Below are 17,214 nucleotides of genomic sequence, written 5' to 3' on the forward strand. Positions count from 1 at the left end.
GAGTTGGAAATGCATAGGAAGCCTTGGGTAGGAGAACAGGGAAGAGAAGAGGCAGGATTTCACTAAGCGGGAAGCTCCACTTAGGAACAACCAACATCACAGCAAGCTGACCTGGAGGGAGACAGTGACAAAGAGCATGTGGAAAGTCTCTAAGATTATAATCAACCCCTGTGTTGAAGCAGAAGTAGCCTGCAAAGACCCAGAGAATTTTGACCCAACCTATGCTCCGGACTGGTGAGGAAATGAGAGATATATAGACTTATCTATACATATCTATCTATTTCTGGTAATTTAAGAACAAAGGTGATCTAAAATGCTGTGAAAGTCAGTCTGTGCATTATGTATTACATCTACCATACACCCTTTCAAGATTAGCACGTGGATGCGGAGCACTCGTATGGCTGGAGATCTTAAAGAGGGAATATTTAAGCTATAGGAGAGGATGAGGGGGCAACACTGGTAACGGGGGGGGAGGGAGGTTAGCAGTTGGATCACCACATCTCAGCGTTCCAAACCATGTACTAGATAGTGGATACCCTGTGAGTAGGCTGAGGGCCCCAGTCAGAGTCAATGCCTGAACTCTGTTCAACTCCTAAAGCACGTAAACCCCAGAGAAGTGGGGCTCCTCACAGACCTCTGCTGAGTGGCAATAAGGGACATTTGACCACATCTGTGACCATCACCAATACATGCAAAATCAGTGGGACTTGTCCCCCACTGAATCTTGGCCCTACAAAGCCTTGTGTACACAAGATACATTTGCCCAGGTCTGGCCTCAGTACCAAAAAGATGCTAGGCTTGCAGTTCTCTGCTTGGAACTCCTAGGCTGTGTCTAGACTGCAGGGTTTTTTCGAAAAAAGTAGTTTTTTTCCGAAAAAACTTCACCTGCATCTAGACTACAGCCGCATTCTTTCGAAATTAAATCGAAAGAACGCGGCTTTTCTTTCGATGGCGGTACTCCTCATTTCTCAAGGAAGAACACCTTTTTTCAAAAGTACTCTTGAAAAAAGGCGTTCTTGAATGCAAACAGGGCTTTTTCGAAAGAGAGCATCCAGACTGCCTGGGTGCTCTCTTTCGAAAAAGCAGCTCACTTTTTCGAAAGAAGAGGTTGCAGTCTAGACGCTTTCTTTTGAAAGAGGCTTGTAGTCTAAACGTACCCCTAATGAACTCAGAGGCACCACAGTCAAGGCAAAGAGGGCATAAAAAAGGATTCAGCAGGAGGAAGCAGACTGAGCTCTGGGTGCCTGGACTCCACGTAACAACAGAACTGCTTCCAAGGAGCATGTGAGCATGGCTAAAGCCATCAGTTATAGGGCTGACAGAAATTCATGTATTGGAAAACAAAAAAGGAAAAGGAACTTGTAATGTTAATTATATGGATTCATATAATGCCTCTCAAAGCTCTTTAACATCATAAATCCCTGTGGAATTAATTTATACCTCTACAGCAATGGGTAAACAGCAGGAGCGAACTATGAAATAATTTTCTCAATGCTGCACAGCAAGTCCTTCTGGGAACATCTACACAGCAGCATTATTTTGGAATAACTGATGTTATTCCGACTCATGGCAACCTTTTACTCCGACTCATAGTAACCCTCATTTTATGAGAAGTAAGGGAAGTCGAACGAAGAGTGTTTTTCCTTTGACTTCCTGCTGTGTTGGCAGAGCCAAAAGTCGAATTAAGCTATTTCAACTTACGCTGCGCAATTGACGTAGCTGAAGTCACATAGCTTATTCCAATATTAGCCCTGCTGTGTAGACGTGCCCTATCAAGCCATGAAAAGAGCTAGAGAGTTATCACATCTCCACCCTATTTTTCTCCCTCACATTCTGATTGCTAAAGAAGTCGCCAATGCTACAGGAAATGAATACATTATCCAGTATATGCAGCACTCCATGAATATAAAACATTCTCATGAGCTAACAGCTCACAAGTCAGATTTGAAAATTATGTAATTCTGAAGTGTTTCTTCCATATATTCCTATTTGCAGTGTATTTGTAGCCATTTTGGTCCCAGGATATTATTAATGTGTGACAAGGTGAGAATGATCTGTCATTGGACCAATTTCTGTGGATGAATAGACAGTCTTTTTTCACCTGCAGAAGTTGTTCCAGTAAAAGGTATTACATCACCCATCTTGTCTTTCTTTATTGCTTACCTAGTCCTGTATGACTTCACGAATCAATACTACCTTGAAAATCACAGCATTTTATACTACAGTACTTTGATCTGATTTGAATATAATTAAAACTTTCAAATAATTTAAGCACAGCTATTTCTAATGTCTCTCCATACAAAATCACCCCAATTCATCTGATGAAGTGGGTTTTACCCACGAAAGCTCATGAGTCTCTAAGGTGCCACAGGACTGCTCATTGTTCATATAAAATCTGTTCCAGTTACTGCCAAAATTGAAAATGAAAGCAAGATGTTAATCAAAATATCACATTTGTCTGTGGTTTTAAGACAATACACAACTACACATTTTTACAGCTACAGAAGACCTATTCTTCTTTTTCCACTCTCACTTTATACCTTAGTGCAGTCAGACTAATAATACACAGATTGCTAACATCATTTAGCCAATCTTCCATAGCGCTCTTCCAAAAAAGCACTGACTGTAGACTTGTTGAGCAATCTTGAGCCCTGTTTTTAAATTACTACTTCAGAACCTTCTTGACTACTCCTATTAAACACTGATTACTTAGGTGTCTATTAGTTCTTCTCTAACACACATGCAAGACCATAAAAATCTAAAATTTACAAGAGGTTATTTACCATCCTTGTTTCATCACTCAGCCTTCTCACTTTTGCTGTTTTCCGCCAGTACAACTAATAGTGTTCTTCATTTTCAATAGCGTATATTCAGGACATAAAGTAAACTAGAATGACCTTATTTTTTTTTCCACTGCTACAATAGGAAGTCCTCCCAATATTCCAGGCTGAAATGTTAAAATCACTAATCATGTATCCCCTAGCTGATAGTTGATGTAATACACACACACACACAACTATATTTCAAGACCTCAAGGTATTTGTTCTTAAAAAAAAATATGAGTTGTGCTGTAATGGTTTTCTCCTTTAAAAAAAAAAGATAGGAGCTGACAAGTGAAGGGGAAAACATAAATGAAAAATGTTTGTATCATACCTTTAATGTTTCCATCCAGCGTGGCTGTTTGACCTGATAGTAGAGAACTGATCTGTATTCATTTACAGGTTTGTCTCCTGCTCCCAAACAAATTGCATTCTTACACAGAAAGAGAAAAAAAAAACAAGAGTTAGTTATTTTCAGTAAATAATTCATGGGCTGTAGGTGAAAGGCAAACTCTTCTATGGTAAAAGAAAAAACTCCAACAAGGGTACATATTTTCAACATGACAGATTTCCAAAATTCATCCAAAGAACTAGAAATAAAAGCTGTTAACTATAAAAAATTACTAGCATTCGAGAAATCAGATCCATAAAGAGAACTAGGGAGTCATGATCAGATCACATTCCTACCCTGTTTCTCTCACCTCATGTTCTGATGGCTACAGAAGTCACAAACACAACAAGAAAATGAATACATTGTCCGATATTAGAAGTAGTTCAACAATATAAAACATTCAGACAATTTTTGAGCCTAATGATAACCAGCCATATCACTTGCTTGTAACAACTGATGTGTAAATCTGATATTTAAAAAAAAAATCCATATGAAGTAAGTACCCTGATGGGTTTGCATTGGTCAGGTGGTATATTACTTTGATTATATCTAAATCTTAAGACCTCCACAATGCATTCTGTTCTGGTTTTGCTCTAAATATATGCTAGTGCCAATCTTCCAACCAATCTTGAGCAGGTGAATCACCTCAACAGTATTCAAAGGTCAACTTGACTACTGGAATTAACGTGGGTTCACTATACCCAATCAATGCAATTCAGCTTGTTTGTTCCAGAGGTGAATTTAGTCCATTGACAGAACCAAGAACATGATCAACCTAATTTAAATGGAAAAGCCTCTTCCAATTTAAATGGAATGGATAAAAATTGTTTATACCTAGAGGTTACCTTGCTGCATTTAAAGACAGATGTAAAAAGTAGTACAGGGTATGCTGTTCATTGCACAAATAATAAAAAGTTGTATGATTTGTTCTGTGATAGCACCTAGGGTACATTTATACTGCAGGGCTAAAGTCAAATTAAGCTACGCAACTTCAGCTACGTCAATTGCATAGCTAAAGTCAAAATAGCTTAATTCAGCTTTTGGCACTGTTTACACAGCAGGAAGTTGAAGGAAGAATTGTCTTACTTCGACTTCCCTTACTCCTCATGAAATGAAGGTTACCATGAGTTGGAGTAAGAAATCCTCCAGCTCGACATTATTTCAAAATAAAGGCTTGCAGGGTAGATGTGTCAGTTATTCCAAACTAACACTACTGTGTAGATGTACCCATAGGGAAGTATCTATCTCAAGAAGATTACCATCTACTTCAAATGTAGAAATTTAACCATCGCATATATAAAGTATGATCAAATGTTTTCTATTCTCACCAAGCTTCCTCTACAGGCATTTTTAGTGCTTTCAATGTGAGCTTGTTTTCTTTTTGGTACTGCAACCAAGTCTAACAATAAAAGTAGTCTTAAGCCTAGTGCATGCAGCTCTGTCACCCCTTACCTGGCTCCCACTGAAATCGGTGTTAGTTTTGTACATGTGAAGACTGCAAAATGAGACCATGCTTTGATAAACTGGGTTAGGAATAGTGTGTGGTACCATTGCATAGTCATGTGATGCCTCGAGGAGGCATTTATTTTAAAAGTTTCAAATAAAAAGGTAGGCGAGGGACAGGAAGCCCACATAAATACAATCACTTAAACAACCCTGAAGCATAGTTTCCAATTGCAGGATTTGCCTGACTAGAGAAGGTCTGGGCAAGCTCTGGAGATTTTACTTCCTTTAGAATGCACCCTGTGCCCAAGAAATGACTTGTTCCACAAAGGGGCTAAACTGTAATGTGTAGCGAAGGGAAGTAGATAAGTTGAGTTTGGGGTTGGTTTTTTTCCCCCGTTTTCTTGGAGGTTTAGCTGGACATCTGCACAGCCAGAGAAAAACTTCTCAAGAGGACCAAGCAAAGCAAAGATGCCAAATCCTTCTCTTTTCTGGGATTTCAAATTTTACAAGGCTCTTTCCCAAGAAAGCAAGCAACATAATCTACAGAAATGTCTAGGGACATGTCCTTCATGCAGTTTGTTATTTCATCTCTAAGGCTATGTCTAAACTCCATCCCTCTTTTGAAAGAGATGTAAACGAGGCAGATCAAAAGTGCAAATGAAGCGGGGATTTAAATACCCCCTGCTTCATTTGCATAATCACGTCACAGCGTTCTTTCAAAAAAAGGTATTTTGAAAGTGAAACCACTATGAATTAAGGAGTACAGGATCTTTTGAAAAAGGGTTTTTTTTTTTTCAAAAGAACCGTGTCTAGACAGCAGTTTTACTTTCAAAATACCCTTTTTCGAAAGAACGCTATGACGTGATTATGCAAATGAAGCACAGGATATTTAAATCCACACTTCATTTGCACTTTTGATATGCCTAATTTACATCCCTTTTTTGAAAGAGGGATGTAGTTTAGACATGCCCTAAGAGGCCATAAAACTGCAAATACCAATACGGAGAATTTCTCTCTCTAGAACTCACTGTGCTGGCTTCTAGAAAGTGATACTCCTCTCTTTCTAAAAAGTAGTCCCATCCCTTTTGAGGTTCTTAGCCTATGTAGGCTCCGCTGGACACAATTACTTCAGAAATGAATAGACTTGCAGCACCTTAGAGACTAACAAAACATGTAGATGGTATCATGCACTTTCCTGGGCACAACCCACTTCTTCAGACAAGCTTTCGTGGGCACAATCCACCTAGTTTCAGATGAACTTTCATGCGTACAACCCACTTCTTCATGGTCTCTAAGGTGCTGCAAGACTATTTGTTGTTTTTTAAGTTTTGCCAGTTACAAACTAACGCAGCTACTCATCTGAAATGATACTTCACTTCAGGAAGGCACTCCCAATTTAGACTCCAAAATCTGTACCATGAATTAATGCAGAATTCCCAGGTCAGTGTTTCCTTATGAGATTTCCTTCAAGGGGCATCTTGCAATAAGGCCCCTCCTGGGCACTCTTCCTGCCACCCAATAAATCTATTTCATGACATATTTTTACATTTTTCACACATTTTGACACTTGGTGTTATGCCCCAAAGTGCAGTGTGGTCTGGACAAGCCCTACTCCAAAGGGTACTACTCATTTAGTCCAAAATAGAGTCACTTCTCTTGGCATCTGTTTTATTAACCAAAAGGAGTTCCCAAATATATCAGTATGAAACCCCAGCTTAAGCTTTGCCAGGCTTTACTGCCTGTATGATAACTTGGCCCCATGTAAGGCTCCTTCACTCGTTTGGGCTCCTTCTCTCAGGATCTCTCTGCTCCAAATACTAGAACTCTCTGCTTATGAGCACCATGGTGCCACTTGAACCAGGAAGTACTCTTTGCCAGCCAGCTTATCTGCATGTTAGTGGGTGTGGTTTTCAAGCCGTATCTACCACCCTACTACACACCAATGTTCTGTTGAGTTTAGACCCCATTTATGATTTCCAGAGAGCAGAAGGAAAATGTGATTCATCCCCCCAAAAGAGATTCTTATCCATCCACTATCCTTTTTTGCCCCCTGCTGTACATCAAGATCTTGCTGCCTTGTTTTTTCCAGACTGTTCATTTAATTAATGACCATCTACTGACCTTTGTTGTTTGGATGCTACTTTCTCAGATAGTGACATTTAACCCTATTTATGCTATCATTTCAACATTTTCTTAAAGTCTCTGTTTATTTTTAGTCTCCCTTTCCTTTCCTCCCCATACATCCAACAATTGCTAAATATAGTTCTATTTATCAAATATTATAAAAATTTCCCTTCCAGCATTTTAACTCACATTCTCTTTAGCCTTCCCTTTTCCAAAATCTCTCATTGATTTTATCCCTCGTTTCCTCCCTTCCAACACTCCCCCTCCTACACACACAGGCAATGCTATTTCTACAGACTGGCCCAAGCGATAGAGTTCAGACCTCAAATACCTTTTTTAAAAGAATTGTCCCAAGTTTTGCTCAATGCTCATCTCCACTCATTTTATCTCAAAGGTTTTTAAGAACGTAAGAACGGCCAGTCTGGGTCAGACCAAAGGTCCATCCAGCTCCGTATCCTGTCTGCCGACAGTGGCCAGTGCCAGGTGCCCCCGAGGGAACGAACAGAACAAGGAAACATCAAGTGATCCCTCCCCTGTTGCTCATTTCCTGTTTCTGACAAACAGAAGCTAGGGACACCATTCCCACCCATCCTGGCTAATAGCCATTGAAGGACCTAACCTCCATGGATTTATCGAGCTCTTTTTTTAACCCTGTTCAAGTCCTGGCCTTTATCATGAAATTCTAGGCTGAGGCCACTTAATGGGCCGTTGCATGTGTCCTGCCTTGCTCAGTTCAGGAAAGCTAAGGATCCTGCAAACAGGGTAGCTAGTTCCCTGTGCTAAGGGGCAAATAAGCCAGTCTCTCACTTCTGCCCTTATTCAGGACTGTATGCAGGGAGGAGTTTGAAGGGTGTGAACTTACCCTACCGTGGTCCCCCAAGTGTGCTCCAGCTGGAAGGCAGGAGCAGAGCACTGCCCAAGCCTCCTTCCCTCCCACCCCCACCGCCTTCTCCATCTGGCCAGGGGAAGGGTGGGACTGATTCCCCGCCCTGCCCCCATGAGTGAAGCCCCTCCCCATCCCTGGCCTCGCTCCTGGGGGAGGGGAGGAAAATCTGCCTCAGCCTTCTCCCAGCAGACTGGAGCACAGGAGAGGAAGGCTCGGGCAGTGCGCCATTCCTGTCTTTCTCTGGCTGGCCACAGCAAGCTTATTTGGGGGACCATGGTGGGGTGCATTCACACCCTTGCATTCCACATTTACAAAAAATGGACACCCTACCCCTCAGAAATTCCTGCGTACAGCCCTGTATTTCTAACGGGCGGGTTATACCACCTAGGGCCAGCTTTAGGCCGATTCGGCAGATTCCCCCAATTGGGCCCCGCACTTAAAAAGGCCCCACCCCCTAAAGCTAGAGGGCCCCGCGCCCTAAATCTGGAAGTGTGCCGGCATGCTGGGTGCGCTGCGGGCAGGAACGTCGGCGCCAGAGGAGGAGCGCAGTGGCTTCTGTGCACCGTGAGAGGGGGAGTCGGCCCCTAGGTTTGGCCGGAAGGCAGGACTCTGCTCTCTAGCTGGGGATTTAAAGAGGCTGTGACTTTTTCCTTTGTGTGCTGGTTTTTTTAGTTTTTTGGTCAAGAAAAAAATCCTGGATGCCGGGGCCATGTCGAAACGGTTCAAATTGGGCCCCACACTTCCTAAAGCCGGCCCTGATACCACCTATCAGAAATTCAACATCCCTCACTCCTGCACATATTAAGTACTCATACTAAATAACACATGCTTAGTGCCAGTTCTCATTTGTAGGTTCAAATGAAGCAAAGCTTTTACATTGCTGTCAGACATCAATAAACCTCGGCTGGCAGTGTCCTCGGTATCTTAACTGCTCCATACCTTATGAAGTCGTTCTTTTAAATTTCAAGAAGGTGGCAATACTGATACCTCAAGAGGAGTAATTAGACTTTAGTTCTGGTTTCTACTGTAGGCATGTGCCTAAGCAGGCCCATCTAAATTAGTAGAAATATATGTCCCCAAAAGGGGTTTGGTCATACACCATGCTCACAAATTGCTTAAATATATTCTGTGACGTTTACTTATAAAAGGTGGACTTCTCGCTGATTTGCAGAAATAAATCAAGTGCCAGTTTTTAAATTTAAGCTAGTTTGACAGCTAAACTCAGCCATAACTACCCTATTTGAAGAATGAAATGGTGGCTGTTTCAATTCTTTGTTGTAACTACAAAAATTAATTGATACTAGTCAGCCCACACAGTATTAGCATTCTGTATGCTAATAACATCTTGTCTTATTTCTAATTTAGCTTTGCTTTTGTTATATCTATGAACTAGATAAAGCAGAAGTCCAGTTATCTTCCCAAACAGGTAAGCACCTGATGAATATCTTAAATTATCAGGTGAGCATTTTTGTGTAATGAAAGGGATTTAAAGGACTTCTGCCATAAAAAAGTGCTTGAATTGAATAGACATAGGCTGCAAATATAGACATAGTGATACGCTTTCTCTCTCATTCAATTAGGGAGAAGATGCATGAATAGAGTTGGAGAGAACATTTAGGAGGTTATTTTATTACTGAACATTTCAATACATTCCTCTTAATAAGTACAGTAAAACTCCAATTATCCGGCATCCAGTGGTCCGGCACTCCCGATAGTCCGGCACCAACTGGAACCTGGAAGTGCTCCGGTCAGCTGGACAATTGGAGCTGCTCTGCCCCCGGCTTCCCCAACTCCACCGCTGGTCAGTTTCAGCAGCAGTGGACTTGAAGAAGCCCTGGGACAGAGCACCCCAGCTGCTCTGCCCCCAGCTTCCCCAAGTCTGCTGCGGCTGAAACTGACCAGCAGCTGACGTGGGGAAGCTGGGGGCAGAGCAGCTGGGGTGCTGCCGGGTTGTTCCCACAGCGCCGCTCTCTCCCATGCTGCGCAGTTCCCCGACAATGCCCCATCCCACTCCAGACCCCTCATAGCTCCCCTTCCGGTACTCCGGCATATCTGATAATCCGGCACCCCCTGGGTCCTAAAGGTGCCGGATTATCGGAAGTTTACTGTACTGTACTAATTAGGAGGTGCCTAGATTTTGGAATAGGCACTGTTAAAAGAACATTAAGTGAAGGCATAAAATAGTCCAAGAAGTCCAAAAGGACTTCTATCTCGCCTCGCACTTATCAGTTAGCATCATTACTTGCAGATACAGGGAACAGAACTTATATACCCCAGATCTGTCCATCCAAATAAGCTCTGAATCTCTACGTTCTTTTTCCTGCATTTTCACATGACTGATATGCAAACAGGTATTTGTGTATGAAAAGTTACACATGCCCTGTTAGAGGCCATATTCTGATGTTTGGCCCCATAATGAAGATTTGGGAGATTTGTTGCCTCACACACACTAACATGAAATTTGATAAATATGGGCCAAATTTTCAGTCGTGCTAGTGTGAGGCTATTGACTGGAGTGAGTTATGTAATCTTAAGAAATGTCAATTATTTCACTTTTCTCAATACAGAGTAGTTCCCAAAAGAATAGCGTAAAACTCTAAATAAAGTGGAAGAAAATCTTCCTAAACACGGGACAGCTGTTGAAAATGTCTTGAGAAAAAAACCAAGTTATACTAAAAAGGAAAATGGATACCACGAAAAAATTAGTAAATATTTATGTTGTATATGTACAGACACACTCTTGCCCATGTTTCTATTTCATTTAACTGAAGTAGACTACCCTAACCCAAGAGATAATAATACAGTCTGTGACCCATTCCTAAATTGGATGGTTATATAATGGAGATGGAACATTTAGTTTAACATAGCAATTGCATTACTCTTCCAGGAATCCCAGGAGGAAATCTCTAGAGTAAAAGTGGAGTCACAGTCAATAAAAGCAGATCATCTGTTTGCTCTCTAGTCAGAGATAAAAGGTCAGCAAGTGTCTTTTTACAGGTTTATGCGCATTACTTAAGGGTTTTATTGAAGTATAACAATTCCAGCATCAAAAAACAACTCAATAGCAATAAAACACAAATGTACTGCAGGATAGTACTTTACAATGTTATTTAAAATTAATGTGAAGTGTAAGGCTTACTTCTAAGATGTGCTAACTTTTTAATATTTAATGCTAACCAAAAGACAGACAACACTTACTGGAATCACTTTTCCCTCTTCATCACAGACACACATGATGACTTCCACATTTCTCTGGTTTGTTTTATTGTACTTATCAAAATCGCCAGCAGTCAGTGTAACATAAATGTCATTTCTTATATCACCTGTGACAGAAATGTTAAAGGTTAGAAAGCAGAAGCAAAACATATTACAAAATCAAAAGGAAACCAAAGAGGGTTAATTACAAGTAATAATGAGTGCTTGCCTACTCATCTCAGTATGTTGAACTATATTAAAGGCATTCTAAAAATGTAAAGTGTTTGCTTTGATAATTTCATTTAATCAGATTTTATAGGCTGGTCTGAAACTAGACTTTTAGTTTCCTAAAAGGGAACTCATCATCTAACTGACATCCTGCAGTGACACCTTCTGGTGAGGTGAAGTTTAAGTTGCCTTTGCTAAATTTAAGTAACAAGAGAGGAGATGCTCTATTTCCTCCTATGAAAAAAAATGATACCCTCATTGGCATATATGCGGCATTATGGTAATCTGGATCATGTGAACTAAAAATTTGATTTCAAAAGCTCATTCAATCACCTGACTTCATACATGCTGGTATTTTAACCGGAATAAAAATAATAGTCAAACAAGGAATTATTTATAATTTCCAATTATCTACACAGTGGTTAGCAAAGCAATGTCAGAGAAACAGGATACTGACTCTTAGGGTATGTCTACACTGCATGGCTATTTCAGGGTACATATTCTCTATTCTTACATCCAGGTAATTAATATAGATGTAATAAACATTGGACCCAAAACAGATCCCTGTGGAACCCCACTTGAAACCTCCTTCCAATCAGAGGAGAGACCTCCTTTCCTTTACCAAACAAGTAAGAAAGCAATTAGGCATAGGCTGCTCGGGCTTGTCTCCACTGCACAGGGGATCAATGTCACAGTGATTGATGCACCAGCCATCGATTTAGTTGAAGTCACATAGATTAGACCAACAGCAGGAGTTAGTATAGACAAGGCCTCAATTACTGCTCTTTACAAGTTAAATATTTACCAGTTCCCACCACTTTGTGATTCATGCTTTCAACAGGATTTTGGTCAGTATTTGAAACTACTTAATGTCACCAAAATCAGACCTCACCACATTAGTAGTTACTCGTCAAGGGAAGTGATTCTTCCCCTCTGCTTGACACTGGGGAGGTAACATCTGCAGTACTGAATCCAGTTCCCCTCCTCTCCATGCCCCCAGACACACACTACAGAAAGGAGGTGGATTGGAGAGAGTCCAGCAGAGGGCAAGGAAAATGATGAGGGGGCTGGAGCACATGACTTACAAGGAGAAGCTGAGGGATTTGGGCTTATTTAGTCAGGAGAAGAGAAGAGTGAGGGGGGATTTGATAGCAGCCTTCAACTCCCTGAAACAAGGTTCCAAGAAGGATGGAGAGAAGTTTTTCTCAGTGGTGACAGGTGGCAGAACAAGGAGCAATGGTCTCAAGTTGCAGTGGGGGAGGTCTAGGTTGGATATGAGGAAAGATTATTTCACCAGGAGGGTGGTGAAGCACTGGAACGGGCTACTTAGGGAGATGGTGGAATATCCATCCATGGAGGTATTTAAGACCTGGTGTGACAAAGCCCTGGCTGGGATGATTTAGTTGGGGTTGGTCCTGCTTGGAACAGGCAGTTGGACTAGATGACGCCTCAGGTCTCTTCCAATCCTAATCTTCTGAGATTGTTTGCAGTAGTTTAACCAGTTATGTATTTACTAATGATAGTGGCACTGAGCCAGATTTATCCAGCTTACTTTTCAGCATGTCTTGTGGGGCTGTGTTAAAAGACTTGCTGAAGTCCAGGAAGATTATGTCCCCATGTCTCCCTATCCAGCAAATCAGCTATCCTATCAAGGAAGGAAATCAAGCTGGTTTGGCATGGATTTGTTCTTAACAAATCCATGATGGCTGCCAGTGATCACCTCTTCATCCTCTAGGTAAGCACAGATAGAATGTTTTATACATTGTTGTGATCGCTTTTCCGGTTTGTAGTTCAGGCAAACTGGCCTATAGTTAATTCCCTGCCTCTTCCTTTTTACCCATTGTTGAAGATAGGCACTACATTAGCACTTCTCCTGACTTCCAGGACCTTTCCTGCCATCCAGGAGTTTGCAAATATCACCAGTGGCTCCCAAATTTCTTCAGCTAATTCCAGCAGCACCCTGGAATGAATAGAATACTTATCCCAATCTGAATCTCTTCCACTTCATTGTCTACGGTAACTTTGCTATTCGTCCAGTCACATCTTATTTTTTCAGAGGGGTAGCCGTGTTAATCTAGCTTTAAAAATAATGAGTATTCCTGTGGCAACCTAGGGCTGGTCTACACAAAGTGCTTAGCTAGATTTGGCTTACCTTAAGCCAAGCCCCTGCAGAGTTTACATTGCATGAGACTCATGGAAGAACACACTCCCTTTCGCTTCCTGTACTCCTCACAGAATGAGGAGATCTACACTAGACGTGCTAAATCGAATGCTAAAAGATTGACCTCCAGAGGGTTGATCTTCTCTGTAGTGTACACATGCCCTTAGAGACTAACAAAAATATATATAATATCTTGGTTTGGCCCATGAAAGCTCATGGTAGATGAAGATGTAGATGTATTAATCTCTAAGGTGCCACAGGACTACTCATTTTGTTTTTTGTGAGAAGACTGAAGCAAAAGTAGGCATTGAACAGCTTTGCCTTCCTATTTTCTTCCACCACCATCTCAGCTTCTGCATTGAACAGTAGGCCAAAACCACCCCTAACCTTTCTTTGGTTTCCTTTAAGTATTTTTTTAAATGTTTTATCCTTAGTTTTTTTAAGTAATTATATTTCATTGATTGAAGTAAACTTCTAAATTTACAATTAGAATCATTCTGAAGTGTTCATTTAAGTAAGCTCCAACCTAAATATTACTGATATTTATACAAGGCTTTTACAGTAGAAAAGAGGAAAGTCTATTTTCAGTGCAGAAGAACCCACTACCTACCTGGCATGATTATTTCTGGGAATCCCAGCTTTCTTGCAACAACGGTTGTCCTGTCAACAAGATGAGGGTAGTCCTTCCTAATCTGACCCATGTCTCCAATAAGCATTTTCACAGTTACCCAAAGACCTATTAAAAACAGTGTGTGATTAGTTCAAAATAAAGCCCAAATAAGTTAATTATATGATTTGCCTTTTCCCTCTTCTCTAGAGAGCTGCTTACTCACAGGCCCGCTGACCCAAAGAGTGAGGGGGCAAAGAGAGTAACTGCCCTGGGGTCCAGCAATTCAAAATGACCCAGGAGTCTGGCTGTCACTGCCAGGTAGCAGCAGTAGAGCAAGAGTCCTGGGCCCTTTTAATCACCGCTGGAACGCCCTGTGATACGCTCCAAATGGCTCTGAGAGCTGCCAAGGGGTACAGCATGGCACGCTCCAGGCAGCACTGAAGGCTGGCTACCCCCAACCTCCTCCTCTATGAGCATGGAGCCACTGTCCTCCCCCAAACCTTGCCCAAGGGCCCAGCAAGTCTGTTGGCCCCTGCTGTTTACTCACGTCACCTTTCCCACCAGCCAAAGAACTGCTACCACTTAAATTATAACGAAAGCCACTTTCATCAGTGGCTTATCTAAATAACGTCTAGCCCACCCCCCACCCCCTGAATTTACATTTGTCACCATCAGCGCCACAGAACATCTAGCCCAACGGCTGAAGTACAGAGAGTGATTTGAAACTCCGGCTCTGAACAAATATGACACCAATATTTATAAATGTAATGTATTGGTTTGCTCACACAGACAGCCTACTTTACCTTGCCCGCCACTGTCTCCTTTAGATGCGGTGACTTTGCCTAACAGACTGTGCAAAAACTCATTCTCTGCCATCACCCTAAAGGAAAACAGAAACAATCCTCTGGCAGGCACTGACCACACCAAGCAATAAGGCAAACACCCTTAGTTGTTGATCTTTACAACTTAATTATTTACCAATTCCCACCCTTTAGCGATCATCCTTCAACTGGCTTTTGGTCTATATTTGCAACTATCTAATGTTACCACAATTCTCTCCATGTAATATCACTTATACCATGGATATTGGGACAGTGTCAAAGGCAGAGAACTGAAAAGGTCTTCAAAGGCAGCTTAACGAATTCCAGAACTGCTGAACTTTACAAGGTGGGTAAGCTGATGAACCACAGACATGAGCACTGCACAGCAAGCTATGCTGTATTTCTAATCTATGATGTGGATAAGTTGATTCTTTTGAGAACTGAACTCTTATTTCTATGGTGGCAGAATCACCCTGGGATAGACAGGACAAATGTGAAGACTTCTCCTTTAATATTTTGGACGATGTCAGTCAATTTTCTGAGAATTATTGGGGTGCTACAGGCCACTACCTATGCTCTGACATTACGATCTTCTGACGGCACAAACAATGAATTAGCTATTGAATAGCATCATTCTGGGTATGTCTAGACTGCATCCCTCTGTCGGCAGAGAGATGCAGATTAGGCAAGTCGTCATTGCAAATGAGGCAGGGATTTAAATATTCCACACTTAATTTGCATAAAAATGGCCACTGCGTTTTGCCAACTCAGCACTTTTTTGGCAAAAAGCAGCAGTCTAGAGGGGGAACTGTCGAGAAAGAAAGCCTTTTTCGACAGATCCTGTAAACCTCCTTGCCCTAGTCAGGCCAGAAATGCTTCATGACACCCAGCTCAAATTAGTCTGTTGAAATTGTAAAGAAAATTTAAGACAGACCAAAGTTTGAGTGTTTGTCCAACTGGTTTATTCTCCACAGAACATACACACACATGCGGCATGCCATGCAAGAACAGCATGCCATGCAATAACATTTCCAAGGAGTACTGTAAAGGGCTCTGCCCTTCTTTGCCCCTCGGTGGCCAAAGAGAGTCTTGTAGTCTCTCTGCCCGGCTGTCTGTGGGAAAGGAAGTGCCTGTATGTGGCCTGGGACCAGGCTCCCTCTTACTCACTGTTGTGACTGCTGGGAGCTGAGGGCAGATCCACCCACTCCTCTGGGTCCTAGCCCAGGGACCCGGTAAGTAGCAGTTACCTACTGAATCTCAAAGAGGTCAGTTGCTGTCATGTACCTTGGGCCATTGCTCTGGGAAGCTGCTCTGTCCAGCCCTTTCTCTTGGGTCTTGTGGTCAAGGCCTCCGTGTCCAGGATTCTGCAAAGGGTGGCCATTGGCTTGCCGGCTAGTCTTCAGCCGCTGGACCTGGAGCTGTCCGGAGTGCTGCTGTTCTCCCTGTCAGCCCTTAGGTCTGCCTGGGTCAAGCTCCAGCAAAGAACTGGCAGGCCCTAGCCCAGCACCTTCTTTTATATCAGCTTGCTGCTCCCTGATTGGCTGCAGCAGAGGCTGCCGCTCCATTCTCTTTGGAGGACCTCTCTTCTGCTCCTATTACTGAGCAAGGTGTGGAAAGGCCTTCAGCCTGCAGCAGGGATGTCGGGGCCTAGTCCACCCCATCACAAGTACCTATACTTCAGTCCATATCTCCATTTAATTTATAGAGCATCAAGTTCTGATTCAAAAGCCATCTTGCGTTGCAATGGGAATTTGAACTTCATTTTTCAGAAATTCAGCCACCTTTTAACTGGGTCAATAGCCCAACTTTGCAGCTCATTCCTACTCATGCCAAACATTATTTACCACCTACAACCCTGGCGCCCATTGGATAGAATGAATGGTGTCCATTCATATGCTTTGATTATGTTTAATAGATCACAAAGTGAATATGCAGTGAAGACATCAGTTTGAATCCATTTATAATTAGTTGATGCCCCATGGAAAACATCCATGTCTATGTCACATTTCACATTAATGTAGCATTCTTTCACTTTATGAATATTGAAAGGGAAGGGGGTTCTCCTATTTTAATATTTTAACTCATGTTCCCATAAAATTACTTTTTTCTTTAATACTTTAAACTCCACTAACATTGATATCCATATATGCACTTAAACTCACTTCACCTTTAAAAAAGATCCATGACAAACCCATGCACACAGACAAATATGAAATGAATTTTTGTATGGTAAAAAATAAATTTGACTCTTACGGGTGGAAGGGAATGAAATGTTGCTTCTCTTCATCGCTTTCTGCTTTACCTTTTATGATATCTGTAATATCCATAACTGGAAAAGTAGAAATAAAATTCATGAATACATAAGAACATGACAAATTATTCCTCTCTCTTACTAATACAACCTACGTTAAATGCATAATTGTGCTTCAGGATAGGTGTGCATTTTAGAATATGATTTTCCATGTTATTAGCTGGGATTATATTCTACACTGGAATCTCATCAGTTATTGCTAGCAATGTAAAGTGCAATATA

The 17,214-nt window shown here is 41.7% G+C and overlaps 1 protein-coding gene across 2 annotated transcripts in view; it reads right to left on the minus strand.

The window, feature by feature from the left end:
- DOCK2 (dedicator of cytokinesis 2) overlaps nt 1-17,214 on the minus strand; it is a 497,337-nt gene that overhangs the window by 420,951 nt on the left and 59,172 nt on the right. Inside the window, exons 11-15 of one of the 2 annotated variants that reach the window (XM_075900153.1) lie at nt 16,935-17,010; nt 14,664-14,740; nt 13,861-13,986; nt 10,865-10,989; nt 3,154-3,252 (exon numbers count right to left, since the gene is read on the minus strand). In XM_075900153.1, the coding sequence (XP_075756268.1) occupies nt 3,154-3,252; nt 10,865-10,989; nt 13,861-13,986; nt 14,664-14,740; nt 16,935-17,010 (503 nt within the window). The remainder of the gene's footprint in view (nt 1-3,153; nt 3,253-10,864; nt 10,990-13,860; nt 13,987-14,663; nt 14,741-16,934; nt 17,011-17,214) is intronic. The other variant, XM_075900154.1, reaches the window with a different exon arrangement.

The sequence above is a fragment of the Pelodiscus sinensis genome, chromosome 17 (genome assembly GCF_049634645.1).
Source record: "Pelodiscus sinensis isolate JC-2024 chromosome 17, ASM4963464v1, whole genome shotgun sequence".
NCBI classification, from domain to species: Eukaryota; Metazoa; Chordata; order Testudines; family Trionychidae; genus Pelodiscus; species Pelodiscus sinensis.